A 21750-nucleotide genomic window follows, 5' to 3' on the forward strand; every position below is an offset into this window, starting at 1 on the left:
CAGAATGCACTACAGTAGAAGCATATGGCTGTGATTAAACTCCAGTAGATGGATTCCACACATGATGGAAGTCCTGAAGACAATCATGTGTTTTCAATACACCATTCCTACGCCTGGTCGATTGCATTTAGGTTTCCCTGCATTATCCGGAAATTTATTTATTTTCTATTTATCTAGGATTAGTTTTCTTATTTCATACAGCCCTCATTGAAGTTCTTGCATTTTTAAGAGTTTTTATGTCGTTTCTCTCAGGTTTTTTTATTAATCTGGGGCAGAATTCTGTTGGAAGATGTTTTGACATCTCAATGAGGAAATCACCGAACAGCTCTGCACAACAATGAATCAAAAGTCCTTTAATCATTGGCTTTCATTTTGCACTGCAAAAAAAAAGAAAAAGAATCTCTCCAAGCAGATGGTATTAGAGGCTGATGGTATTAAAAAAAAGTTTTTCTGAGGGGAGTTTTCCGCAAATCAGATAATCACCTGATTTCACACACTTGAACTCACACGCATGTGATGCAATCTTTTCTGTGATGCCCAGGATGCACTTGTAGGTGTCAATCACCATGTCAGCAGTTGTCTGAATGACAGAGAGAGAGGAAGAGTGTGTGATAGCGTAAGCAGTAAGTGAGATTGAGTATCTGAATGGCCCTGACAGAGAAAAAATGGGAAGTAGAGGAGCAGTCAGTGAGAGAGAGGGAGAGCTAAGACCCTATAGAGTTCCATACCTCCATTTTCTTTCAAACTGCAGGGAAGGTATCACCAGATCAGAACAAAGAAACGGTCTGAAGAACAGGCGTAACGAAAGTGAAATTAGTCCCAGATTTCACATTAGGAGCGTGGCTGTATCGAGCCAGCGTCAGCACGGCTGGTACCTGCTCCCTCCGCCCCGGTCCCATGGTGTTGCGGGGGGGGGGGGGGGGGGTGAAGGGTATGGGCGGGGGTCTTGCCACGAGATCCAACGTCCGGCCTCAGGGATGGGGAGCTCAGCTGCGCACCCCCACCCACCCCATCACCTTCCGCCCCGCACCGAGCCCTGCGTGGAATATACCATTTAAGTTTGCTTCTGGAAATGAAACAAGCAGACGTCTGTTTCTAATAAAATATTAGCGATTCTGTATTCGCCATTGGAGATCCTGAGGCGGGGGGCGGGGAAGGGGGGGTGGGTGCTGGGGAGAGGAGTGGTTTTGAAGGGGGCAGTGTGCTGGTGTGCTGCTAGGCAGCTCATGAAAAGGTTGCATTGTGAAGGGCTGCATCACCACGTCCCCCCCAACCCCCCCACAACCTTAAGTGTCTCCACACCCTCCCCACTCACTCTTACAGTGTTACAGAAACAGAATATTTTTTATTTAAACCTCAAACCTAATTTATGATCTTTAGACACAGCCCAGAAGAAAATTCTTGCCAGTTATGTAATTCATCTTCTACTTTTTAAGATGTGAATACCTGCAAACAAAAAAAACCTGTTTAATCTGTTGTAGAAAGGCCTTAAGCCTTTCACCCTCAGTCTTACTCTCACATGCATTTTCACCCTAGCATCGGATGCTGTGGGCCCGTCGGTCGCTTTAAATATTCATAGCTCTGCAGCGGAGAACTTAAGCATTTTAGAATTACGAGTTTGCGGGCTGCTGACCTTTGAACCCCTCCCAGAATTCTGTGCGTATCCCGTTAAGACAGACTGTTCTCATTGTGGAAGTGCGTCATCTGTGGTTGAAGCTCACTCGTGCTGTGAGGCATGTTTCAGAAATCCCGGTTCCCAAAAACATCGTCAGGTCTTCCACGTCACCCGCCTCGGCCGTTTTCGATGTTCGTCCCTGTGAGATTTCGGCGCCGTACGAGGAGAGCATGGCCCTGTTCATTCAGATCCGCCTGTGCGTGTTGGGAAGTTCAGCTGTTCCTCCTGAGATTTTGGCTGCTTGTTTTCCTTTCAAACAAGGACTGGGCTTGTGGGAGTCAGGCCAACAGGGATTTCTGTGTTTGGACTGGTTCTGAAATGCTGCATAACAACATCATAGTTTTCTGACACCCTAGCAGGCATGCTGCACCTTTCAATGGAGCCGTTTTAATGCTATCATTAAATCAGAGATTTGTCTGGTTCAATAATATTTGCTCACATTTTCCTGAAAGAGAGACCTGATCCTATGCTTCTGTAATATATTTAGAAAAATGGATAATCTGTTAAGAAGTGGCACGGTGGATGTCAGGTTGACATAGCTAGTTTGAAAAGCACTAGCCTAATGCTTTTCTGTTTAACAGACATTTCTGTGAATATCAGGGATACAAATATATTTCAGTTGTGTAAAATGGCAGCAGCTGAAGGCAAATAACCAGAAAATGCCACGCGCCTTCGCAGGTATTTGTCAGTGGTATTACCTGTGGCTTAGATATCCTTAATCTTTGTTTAATTCTCTTGATTACTGCAGTTCCTCACATAGTCAGTGAGAACCAGTCATTTTACAGTTTCTCTCATTGGGATATATTTTACAGGACAGTCATTTTTCATAAAGCATTGTAAGCAGAAAGGTATACAGTCTGTTTTTATATGCAGATCAGAATCAAATCAATGGCAGTAGAAAAATATAGAAAAGTATAGTGGCTATGGCAATGATGCCTGCCCCCCCCCCCCCCAAACTGGCTCCTGCCAGTCCAGAACTCACCTGACTCTTTTCATTGTGTCTCCATTGTGAGGGCATATCAGAGGGGAATGGGGTGGGGTGTGCTCCAAACCCCACTGTCATTGTTCCAGTGTGTCAGGTGTTTCCAGCTCATACAGGGTGTCCCCATGCCCCAACTCCCTGCCCACCCACCCAAACACACACACACACACACACACACACACACAAACACACAGGTGCCGCCACACACCTTTCCTATTCAGTGACCAGTCCCTTTGTGTTCCAGAGCGGGAAGCTGGAGTCTGAGACAGGAACCACAGAGGAGCACAGCCTGAACAAAGAGGCCCGCAAGTGGGCGACCCGCATAGCCAGAGAGCACAAGAACATCATCCACAACCAGAGGGTGAGCTCCGACCCCTTTCTCCAAGCATTGGGCCTCCTGTCTGCTCAACATGGTAAACGGGTTCATAGGTTAGAACCACAAGTCAGTGAGAGCTGCTTTCACCATAATCACAGTAACCAAAGTAAAAGTCAGAGATGCCCTATTGACTGCATTGGTGTGTACCAGACAGTGCCAGTTTTCAGTAGACATTGCTGACCTCATTGCAAGCAAAATATTAAACATCCAACATTCCTGATGTTTACTAAAGATGTACATGTGCATAATTGCTGTTGTTGCCTTTTAGGGTACCCTCAAAGCTCTATCATTAATAGATCGTTTTGGAGCGTCAAAGAAGAAATGGCAACCAAAAAACAAACAAAAACAAATCGGGCCTTCATTTTTATTGAATACCATCAATGAGTACCCCCTTTGAAACTAAGTGCAGACATTTTTTTGCTGCACGCCATTAAAAGAACAGACTAACGATAACGTTTTACGCTCCAATCTTTATTTTGCAACCACGGCTACATTAGACAAACTGTCAAAGTTTACTAATCAAAGTTTACTAACACCAAAATGGTCTATAACCCAGCCTCTCAGTTTGCCTACTGAGTGATGACTCACGAGGGATTTGAGAAGCCTGCTGTTTACTGTTTTACGTGTGATTCTGGCTTGTGATTCAGAGGTCTGTTGTTAGATCTCTGGAATCGTTGCTGTCTTTTCAGCTGCCACAAGCAAGATGTGGCAGGTGAAAGGATGAGAATTCTCTGGTAGAGAGTAAAGGTTAGAGCAGCTCTCTGCTATCGCTGAGTACACAAGGTTATCTGCCCAGCTTTCTCCGGCTTGCTTCCTCTACCACGTGAACAGAGAAGGCGGAGATCACCAAGCAGTGCCTCTGGTCTGGCGTCTGTGGGAAAAAGCCACATAATCCAGGATGTATGGAATTGCCAGCTCGTCTTTTATCAGCTTTACTTGTGATCAAATAGAAGCGGTCACAGAGGTGAACATTAATGTTCTGATGGAAAGCAGGGCATTATGGGTTTACTGTGGTGGCTGCTTATGTAAGCAATGCTGGATATTGTTGAGTAAAGTCTCAAAGGTTGGGGTGTGTGAGGCTGTATTACGGTTTGCTTTATCACTGGATAAACATTGAAATCACACACTTTATTTTAAATATATTTTTTATATACCCATAGAAATATGTCGCATTATACAACCATTAACATCCATTTGAAAGTCATGTTCTTCCCATGACAGGCTTGGGCTAGCCAAATTCAATCAAAATGTATGTTTATGACTCTATCCAGGATCTAGCCATTGGAAAAAGTCCCTTGGTAACTCTGAGTGTATTCAGTATGTAAAAAAAAGAATGAGATATATATATATTTATATATATTTTTTATTTTTTTTCCTTTCTTTCTTTCTTGTCTTTCTTGATTTGGCTCTGTACTCCACAATTTTAGATTTGTACCAAACAATTCACGTGTGGTTAAAACGCAGATTCTTAAAGGATGTTTTTATACATTTTTGGTTTCACCATGTAGAAATTGCAGAACTTTTTACACATATTCCCCATTTTAGGGCACCATATTGTTTGCGACGAATGGCTTCACAGGTGTTTCTGATTAGTCTCTTCCTTAGTGCAGTTATAAGTTATAAGTTATAAGAGAGATTTCATTATCTAGTCTTGATTCTAGGCTTTTGATTGCCTTTGGAGTCTGTTATTGGCATTTGTCAACATGAGGACCAGAGTTGTGCAAATGAAAGTCAAGGGAGCCAAAATGAGGCTGAAAAATAGTCAAACCTTAAGCTTACCAAAATAAAACCTTTGGAACATCATTAACTAGATTGATGGTTCTTTTATAGGCACATCTTATTGTGCCAACTGTAAATTGCCCATCTTGTTTTTACGTCTAACTACTCGTTAGTATCTTGCATCTTGAGTTGTCTCTATAGTTCTCTTTGTGAAGTCTTCTGCGTACAGTAGTCACTGACATGTCCACACCTGCCTCCTGAAGAGTGTTTCTGATTCGTTGGACAGTTTTTTCTTCTTTATGGTGAGAATTCTTCGGTCATCAACTACAGAGATCTTCCTTAGCGTACCTGGCCCATTGTGATTACTGAGCTAACCTGTGGTCTCTTTCTTCTTAATGATATTCCAGACAGTTGATTTTGAAAAGCCTAATGGCTTTTTTTCTTATTTTCTCAGCCTCATAATGGCTTCATTGACTTTCATTGGTACAACTCTGGTCCTCATGTTAGCAAACACCAAGAACAGACTCCAAAGGCAATCAAAAGCCTAGAATCAAGATTAGATACTGAAAGCTGTCTTATAGCTGCACTAAGGAAGCCATTGAATACGGCTGAATAAATAGAAACACCTGTGAAGTCGTTTGTCCTGAACATTATGGTGCCCTGAAATGGGGGAACTATTGGGGGAAGAAATGTTTCAGAACTTGGTGGTTGTTTCTGATGTTGCGTTTTGGTTCTTTTAACGTTAGACTCTGGAAGAGTGCGAGGCTCACGGGGTCCTGCCTTCAGAGCAGAGTCGCAATGAGCTGGAGCTGAAGATCGAGGAGGCGAGGGAGAACATCCGAAAAGCTGAGGTAGCGTTAGCACGTCTGTTCGCCCCTGTGTGTGGGTGTTCACCTTTGCGTTTCAGTGTGTTTTTGTGTATGTGTGTATTGTTCAGGTCATACTCTACATGCATGCACAATTGTGCAGTGTAGAAAAGTGTGCGAATATCTGCTCATCGAACATTTGTGTGTGTGTGCGCGCTCGTGTGTGTGCGCTCACGCGTGTGTGTGCATGCACGTGTGCACATGTGTGTGTGTGTGTGTGTGCATGCATGTGCGTGTATATGAGTGAGCAAGCTTTGCATGCTTGTTTAAGAAGAGCATTATAACTTTAGCCAGGGCAGTTGTGCTCTCTGTCTGTGATGAATACATTAACCTTCTGGAAATGTGTTGTCCCCTGTGCTTTATTTCCTCAATCGATCTTTTGAGAGCACAGCCTGCCAGTCTCTGCATCTGATCAAATCTTCTGTCCTCATCCAAAAAAAGAATCTCATGCTTTCAGAGGTGTCTGATGCCCCCTACTGGACAACTGATAAATAATCTGTGTGATGGTGAAGCTGTAAAATAGTACTGTAAAATAACTGTAGAATAAGACAATGTCATTTAAGTCATGAATGTGTTTAACTAGTCTGAAAGTAAACTAAACAAATAAAACAAATGTTTATTTTCCTTTTTTTCCCCAACAGTCTGTCCTCTGATTCCATTAGTTTAATAAGCAGTATTAATATTTAATTACCCATTAAGAGCTAATGGACTAAAAATGTATGCATTTGAGAATCATCATCTTTTATTTGAGTGTCATGCAAAGCAGGAAGTGGCAGATTAAAACAGTCCAATAGCCTACAGAAAGTGTACTTAACATAAAATATTTAAAAGCTGGCTACCCTGTTAATTATCAGCTCTACTTAAATCTTTTGTTTTTTTTCTTTTTGTTGGAAAACAAAAGAGAAATGCTGAAGGGGTCTGTCATTTGTTGAGTACATGCAGGTTCATTTAGGTGTTGTGTGTCTAAGTTATTTAACAGGGTCATAATGGATTCATGTTGCTGTGGCTTTAAACACATGCACGCAAAGAAACTGGAGGGGGGGGGGGGGCTGTGGTGATGGCTTCGGCTCGTGGGCATTGGGGTTTTGAGCCAATGTAGATGTGCTGAGCAAACATAGACACTTTGACTACAGACTTGCTGATCCAGGAGGCTGTATCGTGAACGTCGATTGGATGGTTCGACTTCGTGACAGTTCCTGTCAGTCAGAGAAGCGACCACAATTTTGCTTGTGCAGCCATTCAGATCGCGCACTTTCTCCGCATTTCTGACATGGCCAATATCTCGGAGAGGAACGATCCGCTCACCAGGAGCGCTCAAGGCAAAAGAAGAGCCAATTATCGCAAGCCCTGTACCTCTCACTCTCTGGCTGCTGATTGGTCCCTGAGGGATTACTACCTCTTGTCCAGTTGCACTGGACTATGCAGCATTCCTGCTGCTTTCTCTGTGAGATTCAAGGATTCGTGCACACCTCCCAGAGCTTTCTTTACTTAGAACACGTATGCGGAGGATGTGCAAGTTAAAATCTTTACAGTCCTCTTTATGGAATGCGGTACTGGAGATTTCGGGCACCCTTTCTCATCATAAGTTTTTATTCGATTAGACCTCAGAATTTCATTAGTAGAAGTGCTGCTGGGATATTAAAATGTGGAACCGCTCATACGAAATGGCAGTCTGGTAGACAGACGTGTCTGACTGCACGGCAAGGGCTGTAATTCACCCGGAATCAGCAGGTTTTTTTTATTTGTCTGAGGTCAAATGAAATTGGACTCTGGCGGGGTTTGAGGAAAAGGTCACGATTGCTGCGTGTAGCTCCCTAAAAATAGCACAAGGTAATTTCTTCCTCAGTCATCCAAAGAGCTTGTTTGTGCCACTGGACCCGTGGCCTTCAGCAGACATTTTGTCCTCCTTGGTGCTTACTCATCCTCTGTCTTCATCGTCTCTGCTCTCTGAGTGTGCGTGTGGGATGTGGTGGAGCGATGTGTGCTGGTTCCTGCTCTGTCCTGTGGTTGTGCTGAATGAGTCTGTTCGGTTGTGACCGGCGGTGCTGCGCTCTTTGCAGACGGTTAAGCTGAAGGCGGAGGCGCGGCTGGACCTGCTGAGACAGGTGGGCGTGTCCGTGGATACCTGGCTGAAGAGCGCCATGAACCAGGTGATGGAGGAGCTGGAGAATGAGCGCTGGGCCACCCTTCCCTCCCTGACTACCCACGATCCTTCACTCTCGGTGAGCACCTCCACCCGTGTGCGCCGCACTGCTTGCCCATTCTCGAGTCTTCACCCTTAGTGAAGATCTTCACAGCCTTGTATTACACAGTCTGTCCAAGCAACACTACCCACAATCCCGCTCTCCCTGAGAGCACGGTGTATGTATTGTTAGACCGTTCCAAACCGCTTCCTTGCTTCTTATTCTTTTGTGAAACACTGATTTCCCAAAAGATTACCCAAGGTACTTCACACTTGAACTCAAACATTCTTCTGTACCTATACACCATTCATGTTTTCATTTCTGATTTCTCACAATCTTTCAGTGTAGTTTAGTCCCCTGCACTGATACGTGCTATACTATACTCACTCAAATACCATTTTAAACACTGTACGTATGTTTTCTAGATCAAGGCTAATACTTATATCTGTTAGCCCTCTGAAAGCTAGTATAGTGTTAGGACGCATGTGGCTACAGCATTGGTGCCCAGTCTCCCCCCGCCCATGAAAACACCATTATTAGTGTGTACCGTACCGCCTTGCCACACAGTGAAAGAGTGCGGCTTTTCACAGAGGATGTAGCACATTTCCCAACACAAACACCATCCGCCCTGTTTGCGTCATTAAAAACACACCCGGCGTGCCTTCCTTTCTGGTGCCATTATCGTTATTGTGTCTAAGACAAAATGGGTGCCAGCCACACCCCCCCCCCCCCACCAACAGCTTCCACATGGCTAAGGGAGGCATGCTGACATCCAATATCAGCCTGGGGGGTGGGGGGGGGGGGTGGAGTAGTCACCAGTCAGACCATCACCCCTGCGCACGGGCAGCCTTATCAGGTCCCCCCCGACACAGAGCCAGGCGGGAAAGAGGTGCTGTCCTTGGAGCCGCGCTGAGAGACGTGCGGTGGCGGCGGCAGGGCTAGCCTTCCTCTGTCCCCGGGTGGGCCGCAGCCCGGCGGTGCGGAGGGGGTCGTTTAACCCGGAGCTCCGCAGTCCCGAGGTGATGCATCGCCCGTCGCGTCGCGACTCCCGGGAACGCTCCGTTTGCTGCGAATAAACGGAGAGCGTTTGTCTCCCTCCTCCGCCCATCTGCAGTGATTCATGGCGAGGGGGGGAGCAGGGGACGCGCCGTGCTGGGTATAATTAAATACCAGAGTATTTTTCTTAGGTTGACACCAAGGTAAACGGACTTGCCCTAAATGAAGTGGTTCAGAGAGTGCCGACGCCACGGGGGACGCTGGCAGCGTCTTTGTCAGGATCGCTGTCCTCGTTGTCCTAATTATCACTCTTGTCCTGTGTGCTCCAGGGAATCTACGATCACTTTCGGTTTATCATTACACATTGAAACATCTGCATGCCGTTTATCTCAACAAATATGTCAAAACTGCTTATTTTATTGAGCATCCTGGGCTTGGGGAAAGCACTTACCTGAATAGGCTGTAATCATTAATACATTATGCGGAACTCTGAACTCTGCGTTCTTCAATGTCATTTCCTCTATCTTTTAAATTGCCTTCTGCAACCAAAATGATCCAAAATTACACTGAAAAATCCAAGAGTGTTGTCAAAGTCGGTAACCGAAAGCATTATTACCTCAAGTCGTCCTCTTTCATACCTGGTTCCTTATAAGAAGTGATATCGTTCCATTCCTCTGTCTGGTCTGACACCATTAAAGCAGTATTATGATAATTAGAGGAAAGGAAATTACTGATGGTGCCGTAGCTTTAAACTTGCACAATTGAAGTTCATTCATATGCAAATTTGAAATCCTGCAATATTTTTGGAAGGAGGAGGGGTGTTAGCACCTTTATCTCTTAGATTTTGTTTGTATTTATGCACCTTCCTGTAATTACCATCCTCATTATACAGTGGCACCATTATATTTTACTAACCAGAAAGTAGCTTGCAGGTATCATTCCAAGGTCATTGTATATTTGAGCAAGGTGCTGATTTCGAGTTTCTCCAGTAAATATGCACTTGTGTATATTCATAATATGTTAGGTCTATGAGCTGTGCACATCATTCTCAATATAATACAAAATACACATGGGATATTTCTGTCTGCAGATCTGCTCGTAGCAAAATCCACTCTGATATAATGATGTCTAAGCTAATAACTGTGCCATAGGCCCATTTCTGTGTTATAAATTGCATTGCTGCATTTGGCCTTGTGTTCTAAATTAATATTCCAATCAATGAATCTGTCTGTGCGATTGTAAATAATTTAGTGCCTCTCGTAAACGGGTAGTTAAAACGGGCCGAATGAGGTGCGCATCTGCTTTGTGTACCTCACACCGTATTTTCTGCATCATGCCATCTCAAACTGGACATATATACTAGTCTTCTAGCTCATGCTTCCCCCACTGATCTATATCTGCTAGGTATTACTGGATTGGATAGTCTCACCCTCTCAGCCATCCAAACTTAAGCTCAAGGACAGCCACCTGAAGGGTTCTGGGTCGTCACCCATCCAACAGAAGATTAGATGAGTTGTCATCACTGCACAAAAGGCGTGAACAGCTCTTTGATTTCTGTTCAAACAACATGATGTCATCACAGCCAAGGTGCTTAAAAGCATAATAGGCAAATAAAGGGAAGGAATCGAATGGAAATATGTCCCTGGTGTGTGCGTTTTTAGCAGGAAGCACCCACCTGCTGTTGATTTGCTCAGACAATAATCTGCTGGGCGCACGACAGGCTTTAATCCTGTCAGTGAGAGGAATGGTGGTAATCTAATAAGAAGAACTGGAAATATGATTTGTATGTTTTTTTTCTGTGGTGCGCTAGTTGGTCTGTGTTGAGAGAACATGTCCTTCAACTAATGGTTGTAATTGTTTGCATTATAGAACAGGCAAATAAAAACACTTTGCTTCCTTAACAAGGTCTTTAAAACTTATGCTAGTAGTTTTCATATATAGATTTTATTCAGTATCTTTCTTCTGTATCTTTTCAGAGAAACCCACAAAACAGTAATTGAAGCTTCATCACATAAACGTGTACAATCCGGAATCTGAGCCCATCTGAACTGACTCAGAACCAAGTTTTTTTTTCTCAAAGAGAAAAATCTATTTTTGTGTAGTATTATTTGAGTATGCACTTTAATTTTACTCATTGCATTTGATCTGGAAGTAGCACACTCCCACAAACTTAAAACTGCTCTGTTGGGAAGTTTGACCTCCCAATGTGGTGGACGAACGCCGAGACGGTCGTGATGGGGGGAGAGGAGGCCCACTCAGGACGATCTTAGCCCGGTGGCTGCGCCCCTGTTTCCTGCGGGAGGCTGAACAGGACAGGGCCTGTTTAACGGGCCCTCGCCCGCATTAATCATTCCGCTCACATCGCACTGCAGAGCGCTTCTCTTCAGGAAGAGAGGGGAGGGAGGGACGTGTGAGGGAGGGCTTTGTCTCCAGATGTTCCCAAAAGAGTGCTTCTCAAACCATTTCAAACCTGTGCCCTTCCTTAAAAGCTATCACGTTTCAGGATGCCGGAGTCCATGTCTTAATTACATTGCTGTGCTGCCCACGGTGCCTTCCCCAAAATAGTTTGTGATCTGAAGGGGTAAGAAGCAAAACTTTATCAGTGTTCCCTCGATATCAGCAAGCACAGGTCTTTGGGAGCTAAACAAGGCTTTGACGCTAATTTGTGATGTAAGCATTTGTCTTTAGGGAGTGAGCAAACAGGAGCTGTTGATTTATTATCTCATGGACACAGTGCATCTCTGTACTAACTACTATTAGGAACCTGTCTGTCCACACTCACATAACATCCACATACATGTATACACACACATGCATGTACATGAAGCACACAGGTAGCTTTGAGACTCTAAGCTGCTCATTGGTGAGGCAGTACAGCAGCCGTCCCAGTGTTACAGTGCTTTTTTTAGGGCGCTATCCCTGGAAAACGAGAGTTGTGACTCCTTTTAAACAGGCTTAAAATGGCCCGACCAAGTTAACATTTGAGGTTACACCCATTTATATACAGAAGGAGCAGGATCGTGTGTCTTCATTCATTTAAACAAATAAAAGATCTGAGTTTACTGTGTCAGCTCTGGAGCGAGTGGGACTTCCCCCGCCCCCTTCCTCTCCTCGCTTGTTTCTGGCGTTGGGGCATTGTTGCGTCCAGGTTGGGTTGCCTTCGCCTGTCCCTGGGGGGCTGGGCCTAGGCTCCAGGTGGCACACCTGATCCACAAGTCCCAGTGAGATTCCCACAGGTAGCGCACAAAGGGGCGGAGCCTAATCGCATAATAATCAGGATCAGGTGACTGGAAGCCGCCCCTCCCCCTAGTGTTCCTCCTCTCCCCGTCTGTCCGGCCGGTACAGTCCTGAAGGGCGACCGTGAGACCGCGCGCAGTCTGTCCTCTGGGACCCGCCGCCCTGAAACACCGTTTGACCCCTGACCTCGGGCGGATTTTGTGTCGGCAGGCCACGGCTGATTTCGAGAGGGAGGAAGGCGAGGAGTTCGAAGACAACATGGAGGTGTTCGATGACAGCAGCTCCAGCCCATCTGGCACCCTCCGCAACTACCCCCTCACCTGCAAGGTGCTCTACTCCTATAAGGTACTGGGCAACACTCAACACACACTCTCTCACACACACACACACACACACATCATTATGGCGCACTGCTCCTGTGATCTAACGGAAAACACACACAAGTTGTGCCAGTGAGGTGCCATAGTCATGAAACTGTGGAAAATAAACAGACACAGTTCTTAAGTTGTCTGCTGAAACTCTCGCAAGGTCATTCACGCACAAATGTTTACAGACGCATGTATGCAAACAAAGGATATGTACAAACAAAACTTACGCAAAATGTTCTGTACTCCTGTTGTATATCACAAAACACTTTTTTTTTGTATCTCACTCTCACACCCACACCCACATATACACGAACACAAAAATTAATCTCTTTGACCGCAGATTTCTTCCACAAGTTAGCTTAAAGGTCATCTGTGTTTAGTTAAAACGGCTCTGATAGGGGAGGAGTTTAGCTTTTTCCGTTCTGTTGCACTCTCAATGTGACTCTTAGCCGTCTCTTTTCCAGATCGTGTCACCTGATATTGCAGGTGATAATCTCGGGTACATGCAAACACCGCCAGATTTTTTCTGCACGCAGGCATTCACACGTGCAAAGTCACCGTCTAATCTGCAGCTCGTGCCCGCTGTGCACCAGGAGGAGGTGGCGTTGGCAACGTAGGACGGTTTTCAGAGACAGTCCTTAATGTTCGTCCGTCTGTCTGTCTGTCTGTCTGTCTGTCTCTCAGGCTTCCCAGCCAGATGAGCTGACCATCGAGGAGCAGGAAGTGCTGGAGGTGATCGAGGACGGGGACATGGAGGACTGGGTGAAGGTACGCGAGATCCACCGTGGGCTTATTGTGTACTTCAGTGCCAAAACCCCGTCCCAGGGTTTCAGTTTTCCAGATTGATATGAAATGTGTATTGTGAATGCTCTAAAGACTGGATGAGTTAGTTGATAGGCTTTTAAAAGATGCCATATGCCCCCCCCCCCCCCCCTTAATGGCATGAATGCTCGATGGGCGTTCTATCATTGGAGATCATCCATTTTGGCCATTTTACCTATTAAAATGAAGACCATTAAAATGAATAAGAAGAGCTACATCTTAGATTGGTTGTCAGTATATTGCAGTTACTGAGCTTGGTTGTTACCAGAAGGTCAAAAGGTCATTTTTGGTCAGTATTGTGCCATATGTAATTAATCCAAATTGCATGGATGTCAATCTTTAAAGATGAATGATGTATATATGTGTGTGTATATATAATACAGGAACTGTGGAATCTACATATGGGTTTTGGCCAAGAAAATATATTATGATAATGGTAATGATAACAGCACTGATTAAAATAATGCATTATGTCAACACATGAACATATGGCCTTGAGCCTTATTATATGTTGCTGTAACCCACCCAGACACAACTAGAGACATTAATCTTTTGGCTCACTTTGGTACAATACATCAGCTATGCACCCGGTCACCTTGCTAAGTCCACAGTGGCCAGGCAGATAGTTGAGACAGCGTTCGTGAGAGATGGAGAACAAGTTTTGCAGAGAGACAAAGATAGATTGGTCGATCGATTTCCAGGAGGAGGGGATGAAAGTTTGATAGATCGGTGGTTGAGTAGATAAATGGCTTAATAGACTCATTAGACCTGTTGTCCATGTCTATGAAGGACTGCATTTTAACCTCCATCTCTCCTCTGTGAGTTGTATGCTCAGAGTATCTGTTCGATGCTGGCATAGTCTCTTGGTAAGGCAGCTATGTTTGCTTGTGTGTACCGCTTGCCTGAAGTGCCTGAATATGGTATCTACCTAGAGTTTAGTTCAGAATTACAGTGTGCCCCAGCTGTGCTTTAAAACCTCACTTAAGACAACTGAGCCTTGCTCCACTGAACTGCGGGAAGCATTGATGTTCTTCCGTTGGACTAAGAGGGAGGGGGCGGTGCTGACGGCCTCCATTTTATGTTTGTGAGCCAGGCAGTCTTCTGAGAAGCGCCGTGGCTACAGAACGTCTTCCTTATCACTTCCTCCTCCGCTTGATTCGCACTTCAGCAACAGGGGTGGGGCTCCGTTTCCCCAGCAACACCCTGTGTCTTACCGCTGTTTAGCGTGGGCTTTTCTCCCAGCATTCCTCTGGCAGATGTTTCATCGCGCAAAAACAACCCGTATTAGAGACGAGGAGCGCATAAACTCGGCCCAGATTAACTGTGACCTTCGACACCGCGCTGACCCATCTGTTCATCACGCGGGGAAAAGCCTCGGTCCTGTCGAGCCGCACGCAGCTGTAATGTTCATTACGTATGATACGGCTGTGCGTTCGGTCCTCACGCTGCCCGGGGGGCTCTGTGTTTCAGGCGCGGAACAAGGCGGGGCACGTGGGCTACGTTCCTGAGAAGTACCTGCAGTTCCCCACCTCCAACAGCCTCCTCAGCATGCTGCAGTCCCTGGCGGCCCTCGACGCTCGATCCCACAGCTCCAGCAACTCCACCGAGCCTGAGCTGGCCTCAGGCAGCATGAACGGAGACGCCAACTGTGAGTGACACGCATACACACACTCACACGCGCGCCACATACGGCGCTGCGCGCGTGTGAATATACACCTCAGTGGGAGCGCATAGACACGCACGCACACACACACGCCACATACAACACTGTGCACGTGTGAAAATACACAGCAGTGGGAGTGCAAAAACACGCATGCCAACCAATGAGCATTTTTGCTTCTTATTGGTGTTTTTAATCAAAATTGTAATCCACAGTCCAGAATATGTATGGATGCAGGAGAGTAATGCTTAGTACGCCTTGTCATTTGTCCTATACTGATGTGATGGCATATAGAAAATATGTTGAGCACATAGTCTATGTATGTTGTAGTCCTGGCACAGCTTTTTGTGTGTAATGAAAAAGTGTCCTTATTATGAAAGAAAATACAGAATTTTATTAAACTTTAACATGATTTTTATGATGGCCACTGCTACCATCTAGTGGACATGGTACGCAGTTGAGGACAGAATGTCATTGACTTTGCTATGCAAATGTTGCACGAACTATGTTGTACAGAACGTTGAAGCATTATCAGTTTGCTGCACTGTTTCGACCAGCTTTTATTCAAGATTGTGGAGTAAGTAGGAGATGGGGACTGTGGCTGATAATCAGATTTGTGTTTGTCAACATGAGTGAGTGATACTGACGCAGATCTTGATACAGTTGGTACTGATAACTGATAACCCTTTTTCACATCGTCCCTCCTGCCTATCTCCCCTCCATCCTCCTCTTTCCCCATCCTCTCACCCTCCGTTTCTCCCCTTATCTCTCCCTCCGTTTCTCCCCTTATATCTCTCTCCGTTTCTGACTTTATCTCTCCCTCCATTTCTCCCCTTATCTCTCCCTCCCTCCCCTTATCCCTCGCTCCCTCCACAGTGAGCTTTGTGAAGGCCATGTATGACTATGAGGGCCAGACGGATGACGAGCTGTCCTTCCCTGAGGGAGCCATAATCCGCATCCTCAACAAGGACAACCAGGAGGACGACGGCTTCTGGGAGGGCGAGTTCAACGGCCGCGTGGGCGTCTTCCCTTCTGTCCTGGTGGAGGACCTGACTGCCTCAGAAAACGGAGACGCGCAGTGGTGCCCTGACGCACAGGTACCACACACACACCCTCACACACACACACACACACCACACACACACACACACACACCACACACACACACACACACACACACATACACACAACCACACACACACACACACACACACATACACACACACACACACCACACACACATACACACACACACACACACCACACACCCTCACACACACACACACACACACACACACACACACACACACACCATACACACACACACACACCACACACACATACACACACACACACACACCACACACACACACACACACATACACACAACCACACACACACACACACACACACACACACACACACCACACACACACACACAAGTAGGCATGTATGCTCGCACACACTCACACACAAGTAGGCATGTACGCGCGCACACACTCACACACACACTCACACACAAGTAGGCATGTACGCGCGCACACACTCACACACACACTCACACACAAGTAGGCATGTACGCGCGCACACACTCACACACATTTGCACACATGGACAGGAACATGCGTGCAAGAATAAATGCAGATACATATGTACACAGATATACTATATATGCAACAAACATTTACCCATGCAAAGCTTACACATTGGCTTGCGTAAATACTATCACAGCCAAAGGAACAGGCACCAGGCACAGAGAAACACATACTCACAGACTGAATGCTAGACAGCTCATTTCCTGTGCTGTCAATACTCTCTGCTGTGCATAATCTGATCTGATACTGTGTTTTTGAAGTCTTGATTGAAGCAGGAGGGGCTGTATCCTTCCTGCAATTAAGATGTTTACAAGACAGCTCTTTATCAAAGGGCCACAAAAGCCAGGGAGGGTTCTCTGGTCATTACCCACAAGCCTGTGCGGCAATCAGAGTGCGAGTGAGCACCGCCAGTGCCGAGGCCCGCCCATAATTAATTGTGCTCTCTTCTGCAGGTGTCCCCGTCCCAGCAGCTGCACCCCTCCCTGCCCCCGCTGCCCCTGTACGACCAGCCCCCCTGCAGCCCCTACACCACCCCGGAGGGCGGCACCGCACCCCCGTTCCCCCGCTCGCCCTCCGTCAACGGCGACCACAAGCTGACGCCCACGTCGCATAAGGGTCCCTCCCACAGTAAGACCCCTCTTTCCCAGTGACTAAGACCCCTCTTTCCCAGTGACTAAGACCTCTCTCTACCAGTGCCTGAGTCCCTTCACTCCCAGGGACTGAGAGTGAAAGTGGAGGATCAGTTGACTGCAACTCCCCCCATTCTCTGCTAGTCAAAGGCTGTTACTAACTCTGTGTTTATAACTCTGTTAGTAACCCTGATGTCGTGGTGCTGTTTACAAGACTTGATGATGTAATCAGTACTTGGATAGTGTATGAGTTTTTAGCAGGCTGTAATGTGACCATTTCTTGTTATTCCCCATCTCTGTTTATCTCTCAGATTACATCTGTGCTTAATTGGCCTGATGTTGAAATGTGCAGTGCGGAGCGAGAAAGAGCAGTAATAGTGGCCGTGGGTGAGATACTGATGGTGAAATTGCTTTGGGATGTCATGCTTTCAGTCTCTCACTAGCCCCCCCCATTTCTCCTCTTTTTCCCTCTCAGATCACAGCAGCAGTTTGGGCCCGGATTCTGCAGGTTTCTCCCAGCCCCCGAGGTTCACCCCTGATGGCGGACCTGGGAAGCTACGCCCTGTAAGCGCTCCTCCCCCTGTTAATGTGCCGCTGACACCCCACCTTCTCTCAATGGGACCTTTGTATTGCCATCCCTGTCAATGTGGAGATAACCCAAGCCCCACTCATTGTTAGTGGGTAGTTCACACAAACTCGTACACATACACATCGCACAGGTCCTGCCAACATTTTTTACACACCCAGAAATCTGTCTGTGACCATTGTGCAGTCACCTGTGCACACAGAAGACAAGTCCACGGGTGGAGGCACCGAGTCATTATCTCTCTGGTCATCCCTGCGATTTCGAGCGCTTATCTCTTACAGAGATCTTATTAGTGCTAGTGTTCATGTGTTTTTGCCTTTCCTTCTCCCCATCGCAGGTGCGTGCGGCTCCACCTCCCCCGAAACAGCATCCCCGCAGGCAGGTGGAGAAGACGGAGGAGGTGGAGATTACTCTGGTGTGAGAGCTCTGCCCAGGCAGCTCATCGCTTGGAACTGGACCTGGGCCCCATCTCGTCGCTCCTCACTGCAGGGCGAGCAGGAGGCGCGCGGGGGGGTCTCACACCACTGGCAACCCCTCCCCCCGCTGAGCCCTCCTCCTTTAGCAGCAGCGGGGGCGCTGTGCACCCCTCCCCTCACCGGCAGAGTGGAGCGAAGGGAGAACAGACACTCCTCAGAGCCACAAACGGCTGGTGCCTTTCTTGCACATCTTTATTCAGTGGACTTGTGAGGTGTAAAGACTTCAGTCTGAGGAAGAAGGGGAACAAGGGAGTGGGGTGGGGGAGGGGGGGGCTATATCTAGGAAATTCTGGGGTTCCCTAGGCCCGGCTATATGTAGTCATATCATACGTATTTAATGTGCATTAGTACAGTACATTACTGTTGTCATAGGAATGTTATAAATACACGCAACATTTCATCATTTAGCATTACAAAGTCGATGCCGTGTGTGGTATGGGGTAGATGGTATTGACACCTCTAGGCAAAGGGAATTGTATAATGAGGCAAGGTAAGAGGGCGGAGGCTGGTTCCTCCCACGGACGTCCCCTTCCCCTGACCCCTGCAGGACATAAACGTCGCTCTTTATCTCATAGATAAGGAAAATGTGGCAATTTGAAACGATACTAATTACACAAATGTAACTCTTTTCAGCTTTTATTATGAAGACAGGGATCTGTATTACTAATATTTAGTCCTCAAAAGGAAAAAAAATGCAATACAGATTAGATGATGTGCGTTTCTGAAGTGTGATCGGCAAACGTCAGGTTAATCTTTTGTGTAGCCCTGCGGTATTCCTCACTTTCTGTATCATTGCCTGACTTTATTGTTTATATATGCGAATCAATATCTGAACCAGTAGTTGAAGTGCATTATTTTTACATTAATATCTATCGTGTAACACTGTTGAAGACTGAATGGGATGTTTTTGTGATTCAAGAAACAGTATTTAACAAATTGGAAAACTGAGGGCAATGTCGACTCGCAGATTTTTTTCTGACTGGAAAAAGGTGAAAATGGGAAAGGGAGTGTTTGGTCTCATAGGAAACCATGTTATCGCGGTTGTGAATATGAAAGGTGCAGAATATGAAAATGTCCCCTTTTTGTGTTGTTACTTCTCCCTCCTTGCGGGGCAGCCGTTTCTTTCACACTTCAAACACCTGTTTTGTTGATTTTCCTTTGTTTCTGTTTGCTTTTGTTTTTTTTTCCTCCTTGCCGAAGTTGAGCTTTCTTGCTTTCTCACATTGTGGAAAAGGAGCGTTTCTCAAAGGTGAATGTGACATGTGACTTCGTAGCTTTTGATTGGCACAACACCAGGTCCCATTAAAGAGCAGAGAGCAGCCTTTGTCAAAAGCTGGAGGTCGCGACAGAATAACCATAGACTTGGCTAATATTTGTGCTATTGCAGCACAGTACAGAACATGCACCCCTAAAAGATCATTATTACGAGATTTTCAAAAATGTGTTTCTCCAAACATTGTCCAAGCTGACTGTTGAAAAGATCATTTCCAGAGTTGACATTTTAATAAATGCAAAACCGTTCAGCAGAATCGAGACTTCACTGATTGGCACTTGGAGCTGGTGTTCCAGAGGCACGTATGTATAGGATAGAATTTTTAAGTGACACTGTAGCTTGTTTTCAGGAAGAAGCATCCAGCACAATTTTAGTTCACTGCCTTTTTTAAAAATCTGTAATTACAGGTGTTGAAGGAGGAACAAAGTTGATTTGATGCCCAAAACATACTTGTCCTGAATGAGTTTAGCTATGTACTGAACCAATATTGTAAAAATATTGTATAATAGCATCCATTTATTTGGGCTTAGCAAGTGTCCGTGCACAGTATATACAGATTGTAATTCTCAGCTGTTGTGTGTGTGTGCGATTTATATATATATATATATATATATATATCTCTTTACTGTGAACAAGGAAGTCCAGTATAACTTTTAAAGACATTCAGACTTTGACAATGTTAAAACAAAATTTCCATAGCTGAGTTTGACCTCTTGCATCCTGCGTGTAAGCAAATCTATCAACCCATTGAAATGAAAGATATACCAGCACTTTTTTCTTCTTTTTTCACTGTTTAAAACCAGCAGTATTGCTCTTGTACGGTTGCCCCCTCACTGGTGTGTTGCCACTTGAACTCTTTGTTCTGAGGTCAGTGCGTTTTTCCCATGTACTTTTCGTGGTTCTACGGACCAGATCTGCTTTTGACTGATTTACTCCTGAAACTAACCAAGAGGGCGACTGTCCTTTCTGGAGGGTGTGATGTTTTTGCGTGGTATTATCAAAAATTAACTGATTGTTGGGAATGAGAAAATAAAATGAAAACGGTTAAAATGTTGTGGAGAGAATGTGGATTTCAACATGAAATAAATCAGTCTAGATTTTGAAAGTAGTTGATCAGAGGGGAAGATATATAAATATCTGTGCTCTGTCTGTTTTCTCTCTCTCTTCTTGTTGATCTCATTGAGATCTTTTTAATGTTATCAAACTTGTTTTGAAGTTTATGGTTTACAGCTGTCCCATCATTTAAGAAAGCTGTTCTCACCCACAAATCACATTTTTCTTAGTAATCTCTCTGGCCAGTTCATACTCTTACTCCCTCAAAACTACAGCCACACATGCTTATTGATTACTTTGGTGTTTTGCATATTTGATTTGAAGATGTTTAAGAGCTGCTATAAGATCCATTACAACAACAGGCCTTTCCTTCAGACTGTTGCCGCGGTGACAATATCAGAGAGCAGTAGTGCAAAATTCTGTCTGCATTTTATTGGCTGTAAAAAAAAGTTTGTATTTATTGTGTACAAATGTTAAATAAAAAACAAATGGAAAAAAAACATGTATATTTGTGTTTCCTGGCTCACACATTTGCACAAATGGACGTAAGTCTACCTGTCTTGCCACAACAGCATTGGGGGACTGTAATCCAAGTATCATGGAAGCAATGCCATCCAATGGGCAAGTAGCCTGGCTCAAAGGTGGAAGTGTTCTATTATGTGTGGAGTTCAGTATTAGTATTTATTGACATACTGACTGCAACCCCCTTTTATCACTCCCTATTTCACACAAATGAATACCCTCATATTTATGCACGCAGGGCATGACTTCATGTGTAACATCTGACTTTCCAAGGAACAATACGGTCGTAATGGAGTGCCACCCTATTCACCAGACATGTATCCAATAGGGTGCCTCTGGGCTAGTACTGTACATGCATCTTCGCTAAATTAAAATGTACACTGTTTGGTCATACCATGAGTTTCCAGTTTCAGTTTGAGGTCCAGGATCCAGCTTAGTAGAAAAACTTTTTTTCCCCGACTGGTTTTTTCAAATTGAAAATGTTTCTACGAACTATGTCAATTTTGTATAATTGGAGTGACAATATTCACTATTCACTTTGATGGTGGTGGTAGACAGGTGTGCATCTTTGTCTGTGAGGGTTCTTTGTGTATTTATCAAAAGCCAGCTGCCACTCGGCAAAATTGCATGGGTGTGGGCAGGGGGGCATATCTAAGTTCCAAGAAAAACACATTGTACGTGTTTCCTGTCAGGAACCTGCTTTCTGAGGCCAGGGACAGAGAGAAATAAGGG

General features: G+C 45.3%; 1 protein-coding gene across 2 annotated transcripts in view; it reads left to right on the forward strand.

The window, feature by feature from the left end:
* The window catches only part of LOC118209623 (F-BAR and double SH3 domains protein 2-like), a 75459-nt gene extending 54464 nt beyond the window's left edge, over positions 1–20995 (forward strand). For both annotated transcript variants that reach the window (XM_035385133.1, XM_035385134.1), the window contains 10 exons: positions 2902–3018; positions 5499–5603; positions 7679–7840; positions 12245–12379; positions 13087–13170; positions 14695–14872; positions 15761–15981; positions 16932–17106; positions 17584–17672; positions 18032–20995. In XM_035385133.1, the coding sequence (XP_035241024.1) occupies positions 2902–3018; positions 5499–5603; positions 7679–7840; positions 12245–12379; positions 13087–13170; positions 14695–14872; positions 15761–15981; positions 16932–17106; positions 17584–17672; positions 18032–18115 (1350 nt within the window). In that variant the 3' untranslated portion in view covers positions 18116–20995. The remainder of the gene's footprint in view (positions 1–2901; positions 3019–5498; positions 5604–7678; positions 7841–12244; positions 12380–13086; positions 13171–14694; positions 14873–15760; positions 15982–16931; positions 17107–17583; positions 17673–18031) is intronic.
* The last annotated feature ends 755 nt before the right edge of the window (positions 20996–21750 follow it).

This window comes from Anguilla anguilla, chromosome 12 (genome assembly GCF_013347855.1).
Source record: "Anguilla anguilla isolate fAngAng1 chromosome 12, fAngAng1.pri, whole genome shotgun sequence".
Classification (NCBI taxonomy): Eukaryota; Metazoa; Chordata; class Actinopteri; order Anguilliformes; family Anguillidae; genus Anguilla; species Anguilla anguilla.